At 34.9% G+C, this 16,288-nt stretch overlaps 2 protein-coding genes across 2 annotated transcripts; both read right to left on the reverse strand.

Moving 5' to 3' along the window:
* Positions 1–254: 254 nt before the first annotated feature.
* LOC107951935 (RWD domain-containing protein 1) lies at positions 255–6,206 on the reverse strand. The gene is made up of 11 exons (XM_016887121.2): positions 6,035–6,206; positions 5,247–5,312; positions 5,081–5,148; positions 4,798–4,831; positions 4,533–4,602; positions 3,984–4,041; positions 3,416–3,544; positions 2,419–2,510; positions 1,456–1,540; positions 799–877; positions 255–651 (listed from the first exon to the last, which is right to left on the reverse strand). Exons 1-11 carry the CDS (start codon positions 6,039–6,041, stop codon positions 572–574), a joined length of 768 nt encoding a protein of 255 aa, XP_016742610.1. The 5' UTR covers positions 6,042–6,206; the 3' UTR covers positions 255–571.
* An 825-nt stretch (positions 6,207–7,031) lies between these two features.
* Positions 7,032–9,505, reverse strand: LOC107951937 (mediator of RNA polymerase II transcription subunit 23-like). The gene is made up of 5 exons (XM_041079417.1): positions 9,359–9,505; positions 9,124–9,207; positions 8,389–8,483; positions 7,544–7,781; positions 7,032–7,460 (listed from the first exon to the last, which is right to left on the reverse strand). Exons 1-4 carry the CDS (start codon positions 9,467–9,469, stop codon positions 7,757–7,759), a joined length of 315 nt encoding a protein of 104 aa, XP_040935351.1. The 5' UTR covers positions 9,470–9,505; the 3' UTR covers positions 7,032–7,460; positions 7,544–7,756.
* Between the last annotated feature and the right edge of the window lie 6,783 nt (positions 9,506–16,288).

Consider the following 16,288-nt stretch of genomic DNA (forward strand, 5'->3'; position numbering starts at 1 on the left):
AGAGACTCATAATCGAGTAGCACTTATGGTAAGCTCATTAGAAATTAATATGACAAACTCTTACTATTTTCAGAATTCTTCTCAACTTTTCTAATGATGATCATTTAAGTTCTTTGATGCCTCTTTTCTATATTGAGCACCCTTCTCTGCATGCATGGAACTGCCATACTCTGTAAATGTTCTCTGATGACTCAATTAAGTATTTAGGACTAAAGCTGAGCTCAAGTTATAAGAAGCTCAGACTTGACTCAAAATTCAGGATTCAACGCTCAAGCTCGAGCTATCATAATTTGATTTTAGCTCAAGCAGTAATATGCAAAATTGGTGACTTTTTACATTGTAAGTGCTGCTTTAAACAGAAATATAATGGTACAACATAAACTGCTTTCCTTCAATCAACGCATCCCTGGCTACTATACTTCAAAATTAAAATGAGAGGAAGTTTCTAATGAAACTACAGTTCCCACTTATCAATAGGAGTTGATAAAAGATCTTTAATTCTCAAACCGCAAGACGTTCAGAGTGCATCGATGATAATAGATGTTTAATTCTCAGACCACAAGACGTTCTTTTAGGCAGCTCTCTTTGAAGAGTGCGTGGACGAATCGGACTTCTCAGCAAGATAGTGCTCAAGCATATCTTCTTCATCATCTGCAATAAGACAGTGATTAAATCATTTCTTTCATCCATTTTGCTTCAGTTTTACCTTTAACCATATTGTAATTACGAAAGCATTTAACAAATATTCTTGGCACGATCAAACACCAGTTATGGGCTTGTGTGACAAAGAGCACTCACCTTCGAAATCATCATCATCAAAATCAATATCTTCCTCGTCTTCCTCATCTGATTCTTCATTAACACGAGCTGCACCTTTCTGCAGAAGATAGAGTGACTATGTTAAAGATCGCACTTTCATGATTAAATAGGCATATTCTAACCATATCATGTATCGTATCACAAAAAGCATTCATTCTTCACTGAATCGTGATTGCTTTCAACATGGGAAGGAGTCAATTAATCCAATTGAACCTCTTGGCTGAATAACGTTAAATAGAATATCTTACATATGCATTTTCTGTTCTTTTTTTTCAACACTAACACAAATTTACTGAGTTTCAGATTTTTTGGGATCATTTAAGTATCATATTCAACAAAAGGGGAAGAAATAACTTATTCCTAGAAATAATAATGGTTTCACAATTATATATTCTATTCTCAAAATCGTTGAAATACATGTTAGAAAAGAATCATTAAGCAATAGATAACACAATTGGAAATAGGCCATCCCAAAAGCAACCTAATCATTTGAGATTATTAGCCAATTTAAAGGAAACAATGAGGGTCTTTTTTCTAAAATCCAACTAAACCCATGGTAAGAAATTGGCAATGATATAGATATAGTAAATCCACAATGTCATGGAGAGGAAAAATCAGGAAGTATAAGTAAGTTACCGCAGTAGCTCTTCCACTTTCAAACCACTGCCTGCCTGACAGCTTCTTTTCTTTAGGTGCCGTAAGAGCAGATTCGGGCATTAGCCTGAAAATTGATGCACGGAGAGTTTATTTGTCACAGGTTAATGTATGCCTTCTAATTTTCATAGCATGGATGCATAGATTTTCTTATTCCACACATAAAACATCATTATGAAGAGTAGATCAACCAGAACAAACTACAAAAGCTTTCCATGCACTGAACTAGACAAGGGAAAGCTAGAATGGGACTGTTTCTGCCATCCCAAGCTTTGTTGTTTTGACTTTTTTTTCATGCATGCATATCCAACACTTCAAGTGAAAGTGGCTACGAGACATAACCCATATAAGGGAAAACTAGGCAAATTTTCTATATAAGCATGTTGACCATGTACTCTTGTCTGCCATTCATACCAATGTTTAAGCAATTTAAGTTCTAGGAATATTTTCATAGACCAAGTCATCTCTCTCATGTAGGTGCTCATTGTGCTTAAATACCAGTAAAGCAAAGTTCGCTTGGAAGGTAAAACTGTCCAGGATTTTGTTTTTGTTGTTCCTTTTTCAAGGAATATCTCCATGATGTGAATTGTGTTTCAAAGCGTAGGAGGAGAAACTGCAATTCAGTTTTTTTTCCTGATTGCATGGAACCCTTAACAGGAACATCAACTGCATGTACTAGCAAGCATAGATAGCTGCCATTTAATTCCAGACTTCCAAGACAAGGTATAATGAACCCATATAACGTGACTCTACATCCTATACTGGGCCAATCACTTCAATAGCAAAGATGAACTTTATACAATAATGATAACAAACATAAGGTGCTTAAGCATGATTAACACTACCAAACTTGCAGAATTGATAACTAACAAAAACCTCAGAAGTAATCTCTGTGTGCATATCCATATATGATATGTACAAAACGCATTCACCCAACAAACTTACTTGGCTCGCTCTAGTGCCAACTCTGCTTCAAATCTTTCTCTCCAAGCTAAAAATGTATCAACTGTAACAGGTTCTCCATGTGGAATAATCACCTGCAGGGTGGAAAAGGTAAGATAATTTTTATTATGTAAAGACTAATACCTGGTATTAAGTAAACATAGTGCTCAGCATTCTGATTTGTAATCATTATTAGCACAAATTTCCTCTGTTCAGAAGACTTACCAAATGTCAATTAGCATTAACAAAATGAATATTTCTAAAATGGAACAAACTAAGTCCCCAAAACTGTCTACTAGGAAATCATCAATGCTTTTGTTCTGTAAATATGACCTGTCCAAAAGTCTGGCTGTATCGCAAACCAGCATAGTATATCTTTGGAATCTTAGCACTTTCTTTCCTAAATTCACAATCCTGACAGCAGAAACTGATCCTAAATTCACAGTCCAATTTGGCCAACATTCTAGCTGATGTTGATTGAGATTAATTTGACACTGATATTATGGACATAGCAAACCAGGAGCTTCACACCTTTTCTTTTTCTAATACAAAGCATTTAAAATAACAATAACTCCATTTCTTTCATGCTTCAAGTTAATGCTCAGATATGATATCCATTAATGACAAGTTTTTCTTGGGCAACGTATCACATTTATACATTTGAAGCATAAATTTGAAATCTATCTTTCCTCCCAAGTAGGCATCATCAGACAACAGCGTAGCAACTATAGCGGCATTGCAGCACCTTAGGCCAAAAATAAATTCACTCTCTGTAGGCTTAAGTTGTTTTATATTAAGGCATGCAAGTAGTTCTTCTAAAGACTAATGTATCCATGCACATTAAATGCAAACATTGCATGGCAGGTGGAAACTGTATATGAGTACCAACAGAATTTGCTAAAAGATCACTCAAAAACAGAAGTTATATTTACTCTTGAATCTAGAAAACAACTGACCACAAGAATAGAGGAAATTAAAACTACATAGTCAATGGCCACACCTCATCTTTTGTTGATTCTTCTTCTTCAACATTGTCAGCATCAACATCTTGACCATATCTTTCAGATAGCCATTCCTTGGCTGATGTAACCAAAGTGTAAATCATAGCCATTCCAAGATTTTCAGACGCCTGAAAAGCACAAAATCAAGTGAGAATCTGCATGAGCTGGGAAAATTAGCTGTATAACAACTTTAGATATAAGGAAAAGATGCTATTTAGCATGCCAACTAAAAATAACACTTTTTACTGCAACCTTCCACTACAAAGGCAGATTAATTTATTAAACAGATAAACAGATGCCACTGCTCGCTGAAGATGGATGTGAGGCAAAGTTCAATTAGCTAAAGGTAAGTGTGGAAGATTTGAGATTCTCTGTGCAATTTAACACTTCCAATCAGGAGATTTACATTTTCCAGAGAGTGATGAGCTGGGGAAAGATATGATGTTAACTCTATTAAGAACAAAAACTGAACTTTTGGAAGAACAATTCCTGATTGCTTTATATATGCTTAAATAGTAAATTATAAATTCCAGTAATACTACAAAACATAACTCCCTGAAAGGTTACCTCTTGTTCAAGTTTTTCTTTCAAAACTTTCAGGTCACTAACTTGTATTCCTCGTATACTGGAAAAAGGAAATGACAAAAAGCAGGTTATTTACAACAGCTCATAAGGAAGAATGACATCATGACGGGCAAAAATCTTCTAAACAAGACCCCAAACACAAGAGATAAGCTCCTCTGAATTGATAGAGAAATCAGCAAGAAATTTAAACAAAACGACAGTATCTAAAATGCTTGAAAGATAAATGTTAAAAACAACAATGGGATCACAACAAGGATTAAGATTTGCTAATGCTAGGTTGGGAAAATGAAACAGGGGGAGGATGGAAAATTCTCAATCTAGTGGCCAAAATTCATAATAACTTCATGTTTTTAAGGCAGAGCCCATTAGACTAAAAGCTATTCCTTTCTTCCAATCAAGATGGTTAAATTAGATTCAAACGGGGGAAAATTTTGCTTCTCAGATCATTTGAGAAAGCAGGGGACTGTCACAAATATCTTTATTAGACAGTGCCATGCATATTGGCTTGTTGCACGGAAAGGAGATACTGACCTTTTTACATTCAGAAGTGGAGGCTCATCTGGATATTCTTCAGTATGCGAGAAAATCAAAGCCAGCAGAACTGCAAAAGAAGTTAGGATAACAGCTTACATTCACAAGGAAAAGGAAAATCCTGAACAAAGGGCAGCAAAAAGAATTCCCAAATAAAACAAATTGAGTCAAATTTGATGTTATAAATTTATCTGTGTCTGCCTGAAAGTGTGGCTGAACATAAATATAGTATGCTACAATATGTTAGATGAATTAAAAGAATAACCTGGTAGGGTGGTTGATTGATCTGTATCATCATCCTGTTAAATACAAAACGAGGTAATTAGATGAAAGGAAAATTAGTTTCCAAGGCATAAGAGTCACTAAGAATAGCTAATGCTGTTTAAACAGTAGCTTTAAACAAAAGCCAAACATACTAAATCATTTAGATGGGCATTATTACTCAGCAAACAACTCTACCGCTACTAGGCCATGGCATTGTAAGATCACCATGAGAAACTAGAATATTACAGAAATGCAGATAACGTTATTTATGGGATAAAACACACCTGAGGAGATAATGTTATTTGGAAGCACCTATTCGAAGTGTTTAGCCCACTTTCACCAGAATGAATTTCTGATATGAGAACAACAATCATAACAGGTCAGGAGGGACAGGAAATTCTTGCAGATAGAAAAAAGACAAGCCCAAGAAAGAAGGGCAAGACGTTGAACCTTTGAATTCATCCATAAGTATTGCTTCCAGGGCTTCAATTTCCATCTCCTGCTCCTGCAAGTGATCTGTAAACATAACTCAGATAAGTCAATTCATGTTGAAGGAAGCACACCATGAACCAATCTCAAAACAGCATCAAATCCCTCCATCAATTGATTAAATAAAGTGTAACCAATATTAGTAAATGTCAGGTTGATCATATTTCATTCCCTTAGATAGATGCTAGGGAAGAAAGTAAAGTTGTATCTTTTATGAATAGGGTACCTATATTTGTTAGTTCTCTTACAACTTAAGGTTGATGGACGATTTATGGGGTTGAGCCACCAATCTGTGCCTGAGTTTCTCTCAAAGTCAGTACTTTTACAACTTTTGCTTCACTAATACTTGCTTTGATTTTAAAAACTCGGTTATTATGAGATAAATTTCATGTTAATTTACAAAAACCAGATCTCAAAAGCTCCGGAAGGATTTAAAAAAAGAAAAGAACATTGCATTTCAACCCCAAAAATTTTCATTGCATTTGCAGCTTCTGGGTATCTTTGATTATCTAAAAAAAGCTTATTGCTTTATATTACTCTTTAAAGAAACAAAAGCAAATTGCTAGAAGAAAACCCTAAAAAAACCCAAATGATTATTAAGATGTATAGAAAAGGAAAAGGAAAAAGTTTGCTCCATTGTAGATAGTTGGAAGGCGGCCTAAACAAATTTGATAAGCAATTCAATGCAAGAATTAGATTAGAAAAAGTAAAGTTTAAATAATAATGAATTAAAAAGAAAAAAGAATTACCAGTCATGGTTATGAATTTGAGAAAATACTCCTTTTATGTTTTTGTGTATTTTTGGATTTGATTATGCTTTTCCTCTCAGAGATGAAGATCGAAGCTCACAGTTTCCATGGACACTTCAGCTCCATAAAAACCTAATAGAAATATTCACCTGGAAACGCACCGTTTCACGTTATACTTTACTCTCTATTTTACTCCAATTTTAGGGTGCGTTTGGTTCGCTGTATTGGATTAGAGGTGTATTGGATTAGAAGTGTATTGGATTAGAGGTGTAATAGCAAATCAACTGTTTGGTTGAATGTAATGGAATAGAGGCGTAATAGTAATCTTGTGTTTGGTTGAATGGAATAGAGGTGTAATAGCATAGTGGAAAAAACTAAAATGACTAGAATACCCTTAGCATAAATTTGTTTTGGTAAATGATTATTGTTATTGTTATTTAAATTTTAATAAGATTATTATTATCAATAATAAATATTTTAATCATATTTAAACATAATTATTATTAAATATATTATAATTAAAATATATAATTTAATAAAATTCTTAATAATTAATATTCTTATATGAATTTACTCAAATCATAATATATGATACCATAAAAGATAATTTAAAATAATTAATATTAAATATATTTTAATTAAAATATATGATTTAATAAAATTTAAAATAATTATAACTAATAAATTATCTTACATGAATTTGTATAATTTAAAATAATTATTATTACATATAATTTAATAATAATATATAATTTCATAAAATTCTTGATAATAAATTTTCTTATATGAATTTATACAATTTAAAATAATTAATATTAAAAAGAACTAAAAAGCACGTCCCGATGAATTTGGATAAATGATTGTCTAGATGCACTTGAATCAATAAATTCATTCTTGATGTAAAAACCTTTTTTTATATTAATCTATAAAATTTAAAATTTCAAAATACTAATAATATAAATAACCACTTATTAAAAAATACATATAGAATGGATCAAGATAAATAGGTGTCCAAATTCAATTGTATCTAGATAATATTCAAATAATAAACATAAAACAGAATGGAATGAAGAGGGCAGACAGTAAAAATTTTGCCATAAAAGTATGACTGCGGATGCCTGCTAAATAGAATGCATGTCTTACAAGATCCACCTTGTTTCTCAAATGATTGGATAAATTTTTCTCACACAATTATTTTCTTATCATTACAGCCTAATCTTTCCAACCCAGATCACCGCACAAGAGAAAAAGGGGTTAAAACAACAGAAACGGTTCAGAAATTCTAGTCGAGACCAAAAGCTTGGCCATTAAATTCACAAAGATGTCAATAGCCCCAGTAGTCATTCCGGATCTCATCATCGAATTTCTTTTTAAGCTCTGGATGTTTCTCAAAGTACTCGTCTGCGGTCATGGTGCTGATCTTTTGCTGTTCATAAAAAAAGATAAAAAATTCAGCAATTGTGATTTGGAATACAACAACACACATTCCGGCATTGTTTTATTTATTACCTTAAGTTCTTGAACCTCGGCAATTTCTTTCTCCAATCGCTCAGACTCTTTCAAGGATTTCTCCTCTGCCTATTTCAATTCTACAAGCTATAACCACAAATAAATAGCACATCATTCGAGGAAAAAACTTGGAGACAGGGTAAAAGAGAGTCAATTATCCTGTTGATTCTCACCAATTCATCAAATTTTGGTTTGTATTGAGGAGTGACGGTGTCAACAAACTTGGGGATCTCTACACCTGCAATGGAAGAGTATATAACATTTGTAACGGTGAATCCCTCAAAACTCCATCCAAACCTTATAACAAGCATGATAAATATGATTACTTCGACTGCTAGAAATTGCAGACAAGTGAGAATTGAGTAGCTAGATGTCTATATTTTCTTCATTCTACTTTGAACATAAGTATAGGAGTATCTCAAGTTTTGGTGTCCAGAAGAATCTGATCACATAATAGCATTATTGAAATGAAACATCTACGGCATTAATCTGAAATTGTTAAATGCTAATAGCATTCAACAAGTGAATTGCACATAAATAAGAATTGTATTTGCAAACAAAATAGCAGCCAATTTAAACAATGTCCTCATTGGCAATTGATTTCCATTGAACTTTCAGTGAAGTATGGGGCATGGAACTGATCTAGGAAAGATCAAGGAGATCTGGAGCTGGAAAATGATCAGAGAAATATAAAGCAATAGCAATATAAAGCAAAGGGCACAGAAATCCTCAGGAATCAGAAAGCTCAATCTGAAACTGCAAATTCCATTCTAAATACTATCACATGCTATGACCAGCAGAAGGGAGAGGAGTATCTTGGCTGAATGAACCATGCAGAAGATCACCTGTACGGTGGAAGCAGACGATAGTTGACAATTTCAAGCACCAGAAGTGTCACCGCAGGCTTGCTCAATAAAGAAGCATTCCTCTGTGCCAAATGCTGCAAAGAAGGCATTTTAAAGAAATCCTATTATTCTATTAGCAAGTGACAATATATTTTTGTAAATCCATAAAGAGAGAATAAGGAAATCAGACTTTAGCTTTGGTCTAAATTGAAAAAATCAGCAGTCAGACAACAACTAAGCCTTCTCCCACTACATGGAGTCATCTATTGATCATAAATCATCATTGGCTCTTATATAAGTTGCCAATGGATGGTTACAATGGGTTTGGAAAGAAATTTCCAAAGTGCAATTTTCTAAATTAAATGATTTAATAAAGGGTGAATTGTTACATTTAGTCAGTTAGTTGGTTTGGATGAAAAGTAGCATGATCTTGAACAGATGTCAGGAAATCTGAAAAACAAATATTATATTGACAGATAAAGTCATTATAAGTCAAAATTTGTTTTTCCAAATTAGTAGGATGATTGACTTACTTTCAGCCAGTAGCAAGAATGAGGTTACAAGTATATTGAAAGTGGCAATTACTTCTTAAGACTTCCATTAAAAATGAGATGGAATAACTTTCCAATGGACAAAATTTATACCACAAATCTCGAAAACTGCATGACACTAATCCTTTACTAAGAAATCTTCTAAAAGATAAGAAATAATAACATTAGAAGGGAAGCAAGTTACACTGAAGTGCGAACAAAATAACGAATGAGGTGCAATGAGCAACAATCTGGTGTATGTTTCAACCATAGCAATACTAGGAACAACCTGCGTCAAACGAATCAATACCAAGCATTAGAAATAGTTTGAAAATCAGTAGTGATCCAATTGTCAAAGACCAAATAAAAATTAATTAAGCCTACAAGAAAATAGTGATCAATTTATAAATTAGATTACATTACTCTATTCAGGATAATACCTGCCCAGCAAATAAAGATTCTTCCATTTGAAAGACCAACTTCAAATAAAGATTCATTGAAAAGCCAGATAACAGTGAAATAGGCAATGGACTAACTTCCCGCATCACCATGAATCTCTCATTGGGCTGTACATTTGCTTCAGGTAACAACTCTGTACTCCACCAGAAGATAACCAATTCATGACAGTTTCACAAGCTGGCTGCGCCATCGTGTAGGAGACAACCCAAAACATCCCAATTGATTTATAGAGAGAATAAAAAAGGAGCTAGGGATTAGAGAGAAGAAAAAGACCTGGCTGAATTTGGTTTGTAAAGTAGAGTTAACTTCATCAAAAGTGCGACGAAGAGTAGCGAACTCTTTGCGAGCCTCATCGGAGACCAAAAGCTTAGCCATCCCTTCCCAATCAATGTTCTTTGATGCTTTGAACGCGACATCGACGACTTTCTTCCCCGGTCTGCTCATTTTTCTCGCACTTTCTCGCTTCCCAAACGCGAGACGGTGGAGATTTGGTTCGAAGAAAACTGCTGTTGATGTTGGGAGGGAGAGGGTGGGGTGGAGCAGTAGATTTGGCTGGGGAGGGTAAAACAGAAACGATTAGCTAATCCTTACTTTTGAAACGGATTGGCTAATCGTTGTTGAAGCAGAGAAAATGAGGAATACATCCGTGTTGTAATAGGCCTGTAATAGGCAATACATCAAACCAAACACGGGATTAAGTGGGGATTAGTGGGGCCCACGGATTAGGGGTGTATTGGCTAATCCAATACACCCAACCAAACATGCTGCTAATGTTTTACCCAAGTAAAGAAAGAGTATTCTACCTTAGCTGCTTAACTAATTTTTACACTCTATTATTTTCCTTAACCAATTATTAAATATTTAGCAATGGTTAATTATATATCATATTTATACTTTTATTTTAGACTAAAATACCAATAAATGTTATTTTTAAAATTAAGGAAATAAACCGAATTTTTTAACTTTAACGGAAATGAGCCGATTTAGATAAAACCTTCCAATTGGAAGCATTTTCAGGAGAAACCCAAAAAATGCATCCAGTTGGAAGCGCTTTTTGCGTGTCACCAGTAAAACACTTCCAGCTGGAAGCTCTTTCTGCATGTCACCAGTAAAATGCTTCTAGCTGGAAGCGTTAACGAAAAATGCGTCCCGCACAACACCTTCCCCCCCCAACGACTACATTTTCAACATCTATTTTAAGTAGCCGTTGCACCCTCCACGGAAAAAAAAACTATAAAACCCCCTACTAATTGCTCACAATATTCTCTCAAAAATCTCTCAAATTCTCTCTTAAATTTTTTACTAAAATTCTATTTCTATCTAAATTCTATTTTTATTAGATTTTTTATTAATATTTTCTAAAAATATTTTTTTTTAAAAATTAATTCGTGTTCTATATTTTTTTAATCCGTCTTGATGACAAGCACATTTTCGCCAATCAATTACAAATGGTAAAAATAAATTTTAATAAATTTCAATTTTGTTCAATTTTTTTATTTCATTGTTATAATTTAACTTAATATTTTGTATATTTTTATGTAAATAGGCGAAAGATCGAATTTTACAATGCCATATTCGTAATCTATCTGTTCCTCCATCCCCGTTGATAGAACCATACTTGAGGGAAGCCGGTTTTTGGCACATGGTCCTTGTAGGCTAGGGGTGTAAGTTGGACCCGAAACTCGTAAGCACGTTGGTAGAGAAGTGGAGACCAGAGATGCGCACATTTTATCTTCCATGCGACGAGTGTACTATTACTCTGGATGACGTACATTTACAGTTAGGGTTACTGATGGATGGATCGATAGTCGCTAGGTTTGTTCAGTCTTCTGATTGGATAGCCGTATGTGGTGATCTTTTGGGTTTGGCTCTAGAGACGATTTATGGAGGTCAAATCAAAATCGCTTGGATACAAAAAAATTTTGCGGGGTTGGATGAGGATTCGATTGAAGTCGAAAGAGTGATACGCTCAGACGTACATCCTTTAGATCATCGAGTGCATCTTGAAGCCGGATAAGTCACGAAATCTCGTCCATCTAAGGTGACTGCTGAAACTCGTCGATTTTAGAAGAGCGGGCGAACTTAATTGAGGGTCCACCGTGTTTGCCACATTGTACCGAGAGATGTGTAAGGCAACGCAAGTAAGAAAAATCAAAATTGATGGTTACCTTTTACTACTACAATTATGGGTGTTGTACTGGTTTCCATTTTTACGTCCTCGAGCAAACTACCTGTATATATTCCCATTCGTAACAAGGTAAAATTCAGTAGATATTGCTATGATAAAATTTATTTAAATTAAAATTATTATGCTAAGAAGTTATTTAAATAAGTAGAACCATACGTCAAGTCACGTGAGATTACCTACTGAGCTTCAAGATATGCGGCTTCTATTAGACTAACGATCGAAAGTGGAGGTATGTATTTATTTAAAATTTTAACTATAAAATCTTAACGTAGGCGATTTCGTATTTAGTAGTATAAATATAACTAATTTTTATCACGTTAATATAGTTTGAATGGACACTATATGAGAATTCGCCAATTCGAGAAGTCATCCTCGAGGAATTATTTGTGAATCCCAACGTATGGCACGTAAAGGTCCCATTGGTAATGTATGCTACCATTAAGATGCAAGAGACCGATAGAGTGTTACAGCAGTTTAGATTTCGATAATTGATTTCCGTGTCACCTCAAGACCTTAATAATCTGCATCCTATCGACTTGCGGTGGCTGGATGAGATTGGCCGATATTCCACTCCCAACATATCAATATGTGGAATAATCGGCATAATTTTTTACCTACTTACAAACTTATTATCGTTCTACAGCTAGCATGCGATCCACAGTATATGCCATGGATTAGGATCCATGACAAGCCATATTTGTACGGGGAAGAGGCAAGGCGTCAACATCCCTATACGAGTAGGCCACGATGACCTCCTTTAAATCCAAGGGCTGGCTAGGCGGGTCCATCATCAACACCCACACATAAGTACCATATGTTACACCACATTTTTTTTGCATCTAGTCCTATGTTAGGTTAGACTCTTAGACATCCATCCCCGATGTATTACATGCCCATGCCATCTACTTTTCTAACGACGACTTATAAGCCGTCTATGTTTCAGGCACCGATGGAGAGTCCAATGGTTATTCTATCGGTGTATGAAACTCAATATAGTTATGCTCATTCACCATTTGTGACGCAAACACCTCCAAGATCTTTGTTCTACCAAGCTGGGTCATCTTCCCAACCACCTACTTCTAAACCTGAGAATTAATGATGGCAACTAAGAATGTAAAGATCAAAATCGACCGAAGGCGAAGAAGAGGAGCTACTGAGACCATAACCCCGCCCAAAAACTAAACCAATAAGGAATCCAGCGCGTAACTGTCAACCACCCTGATGTGGCACAGATTCTGACTGGCATCTACACTGATTAATTTTATCCTTGTATCAAACATTTATATTAAATCGATTATTTTTATTATTATGTTTTTAAAGGAATATTGTTATCATTTAACAAAATGCTAGTTGATATTTGTTATCATTTTACAAAATTAAAGTTGTAATTTGTTATCTTTTCACAAAATGAAAAACTGATATTTATTATCATTTAATAAAATCACTTGTTTACATATTATAATGAAATTGATATTTGTTTTCTACTTTGTATCATCCTTTCGATGTGGACATGACGACATTATATGGCCCGAATTCCTACACCACCTGCATAACCTTGGTTGGTTTGACCTATCCTGAATATCCATGTTGTCGCGTATTCGAGTCAGCATTAGTCAACTTTTAGTTTTACGTCACAATCTTCTATTGGGTAACAACTTAAATAGAGCATTCAATACAGGTGACCACATATGTTCATTTTAGACTGGTGGGAATATGTGTCTCTACAAGTTGTACAAGTTTTCTAGTTTGTACACTTCCTCCACAAAGCTCATGAGATCAAAGTGTAGATTACTACAATCATATAAGCACATGGAAAACAAAATGTGACAAATCTACCACAGTCGCAAGGCCTATTTCTCATGTGTATACGGTACACTCCCCCAGCAATACCTTGGTCTTGTCTGTCGAACTCCGTTACCTAAAACCATAGGTTTTTATACAAGTGACACACTGAGTGCATACAGTTCACTCGTGTCGTAGCTTTCTTAATTTGTTTCACCACATCCGAGCACCATACATAACCTCTGTGCAATTTCCTAACATAACTTATCACTTGCTTTGGGAACAGTTACGCCAAACAGAAGTATGCCTCTTTCACAACCGAGGTTATTGACAAATGATGTGTTCCCTTTAAAACAAAATTGATGCATTTTTCCATGTTTGAAGTTATGTGGCCATATCATAGACCCCAGTCATAAGATTGTGTCCACTAATCGAAGGGTATGTTAGAGAGATACAGTGCCCTCGTATGGTTAGTTGACCATAAGATTTTCGACATATCATGAAAATGACCTTTCACAAACTCGTACCCTATCAATAGAAGTGGATAGTGGCAATTACATACAAAGAATATAAAAAACAAATAGAATATTATAAACCAAAGAATATTGGTGGTGATTACATACTCATGTTGGTCACTTGTGCTCGCTCAACGGTAGAGGAATATCTTTAGTAGTAGTTGGACGCAACGTGCCTTAGGTAGCCAATTGTGTATATGGTCTCAGATGATTCCTTATCGTTTAATTGTATATAGTATTCCAATTCCCTGATATGAGATGACATATATATCAGGTTGGGGGTAGACATGCCTCCTCAACCTAGACAAAAAGAAATCCCAATCATCTACTGACTCCCATGGTGTTATTGCAAATTGGAAAGATTCTCCGATTACCATCTTGTACTACAGCCAAAGCAGTCGATAGGTATATTTATCATACATAAAGGTACCGTCTATTTGTACCAATGGCTTGTAGTACTAGAATGCTTGAAACCATTTCTTGAAGGTCCAAAATAGACTGTGGAACACTTGACATCCACGGAGCAAGGGATCATTGTGGTACATAGGCCCCACTTTTAAATCAGTTACGCAATTTGGGATGTACCTCTCCAGCACCCGACACTACTACCATACCTTGTTGTATAACGCGTCACACCCACTGTGCATCTTCTCCAATGCCTTCTGTTTTGCTATCTATGCCTTGTTGTATGAAAGCGTGTAATTGAATTGGCTATGAATATTTGTAATTAAAACTGACACAATAATCTTCGGGTTCGCTTTCACCATCAGTAGTATTATGCCTGCAATCATCTCTAAATCCAACTTCAGATGATCCCATGAAATACCTGCAACGCCATGAGTACATTAAATAAAGTAATTCAACTATTTCGTAATATATACCGATATTGATACTGTACCAGTGGCAACATATGTATGCGAATCTGTAAACTTCTTCATCGTCCACAACCCTAAATCGTCCACAACCCTAACTTCTTGTTGGCAGAAGCCATGATTTTCAATACGCATATATTGCCTTGTATTGCACAATTGACCTCGAACTTCTCTAATTAGAATTTAACCACATGAAAGTTAAGCCTGTTCTTGATGCTGTATCGCTTCACAATAGCGAGAAAATCATCTTTAGTGCAAAAATCTTTGCCCACTTCTAAATTACTCGAATCCAACGAAGAACTTACGTGACCCGCCCTCCTGTGTGGTAGTTCTACAAACTCCAACCCATCATTTATTGATAGATCGATATTATGCATGTGGGTTGGAGGTGAGTTTGCCATGAATAGTGGATCTTCTTCTTCTTTATCTTCTCCCAATTCACCATCTTTTGGTTCAGTTGGAATAGGCTCTGGTTTAGAAAATAATGCAATTTTTGAACCGTCGGTATTGGGCTAACAAATTGGATCCACATCAAATTCATTGCTATCTTTGTTCTTGGACCTACCAATATCTATTGTGTTAGATGTCCTCTCGCCGGAGGATGTTATAGGGAGTACATCATCCCTTCTCATGCAGTTCTCAAAATGTCCAAAATCAATTGTCATTTGCCAACCATTAGAAGTTGCTACCATTCCCCAATAAATATTTCTAGCGTTGAATGTTAACCCACCGAGGTTCATGTTCCACCTACTAATTTAGTATCGTGTAGGGGTCGTGTACTCCATTCTACTACCAAAACTCGATTGTTTGATGTTCATGTTGGGAAATGTGCCCATATTGTAGTAAACATGTAACTATTTTCTATTTATTTGAACGATGAATAAATAAATAAAGTCAATTTCACTTTTTACTATCATGTCTTTTATATTTCTGTCTTTTATATTTTGCATGCATAGTGAAATTGTGACAAACAAATATTAGCTCATTAATTGTCTAAGTTCAAACTGAAGAAAAGTGGCATTGTAAGAACGTTTACAATGCGAGAAATACAACTTACTTCAGTAGATAATCTAAATAAGTCTGTAATTCCATAAAATAATTGAAGTGAGTATTTGATTCAAATACTGAGAAGGATTATTATGTTGTCTACAATTCTAATTAGGGAGATGGCTAGTCTTGGCTCTCGGAGCAGTTGGCTTCAGGGTAGAGACATAGATGTATTCATTAGTAGAATGATACATTGGATTGGACTCAAGATGAATTAATTCTGAATCCATTTGTGAATTAGTTCACTTGTGACATTCATGGTGTGATTTACCTAAATCCTGAGTTAGCTACTGACCATATGTATGCAACTCATAAAGTGATCGAGCTCATAGCCAGTATGTTGTGTAACAGCCTATTTTTCAATGGTGTTGAAAACAGTAGTTTCAAGACTACAACTCCAACGTGTCAGTCCATAAATATTAATTATTTAATATTTACGTAATCATTAGTATTGTATTAAAATTTGGTCAGGAAATTTTATTGTTTGGATAATTAATTAAGCAAAAA

The sequence above is a fragment of the Gossypium hirsutum genome, chromosome A02, assembly GCF_007990345.1.
Source record: "Gossypium hirsutum isolate 1008001.06 chromosome A02, Gossypium_hirsutum_v2.1, whole genome shotgun sequence".
In the NCBI taxonomy this organism is placed as follows: Eukaryota; Viridiplantae; Streptophyta; class Magnoliopsida; order Malvales; family Malvaceae; genus Gossypium; species Gossypium hirsutum.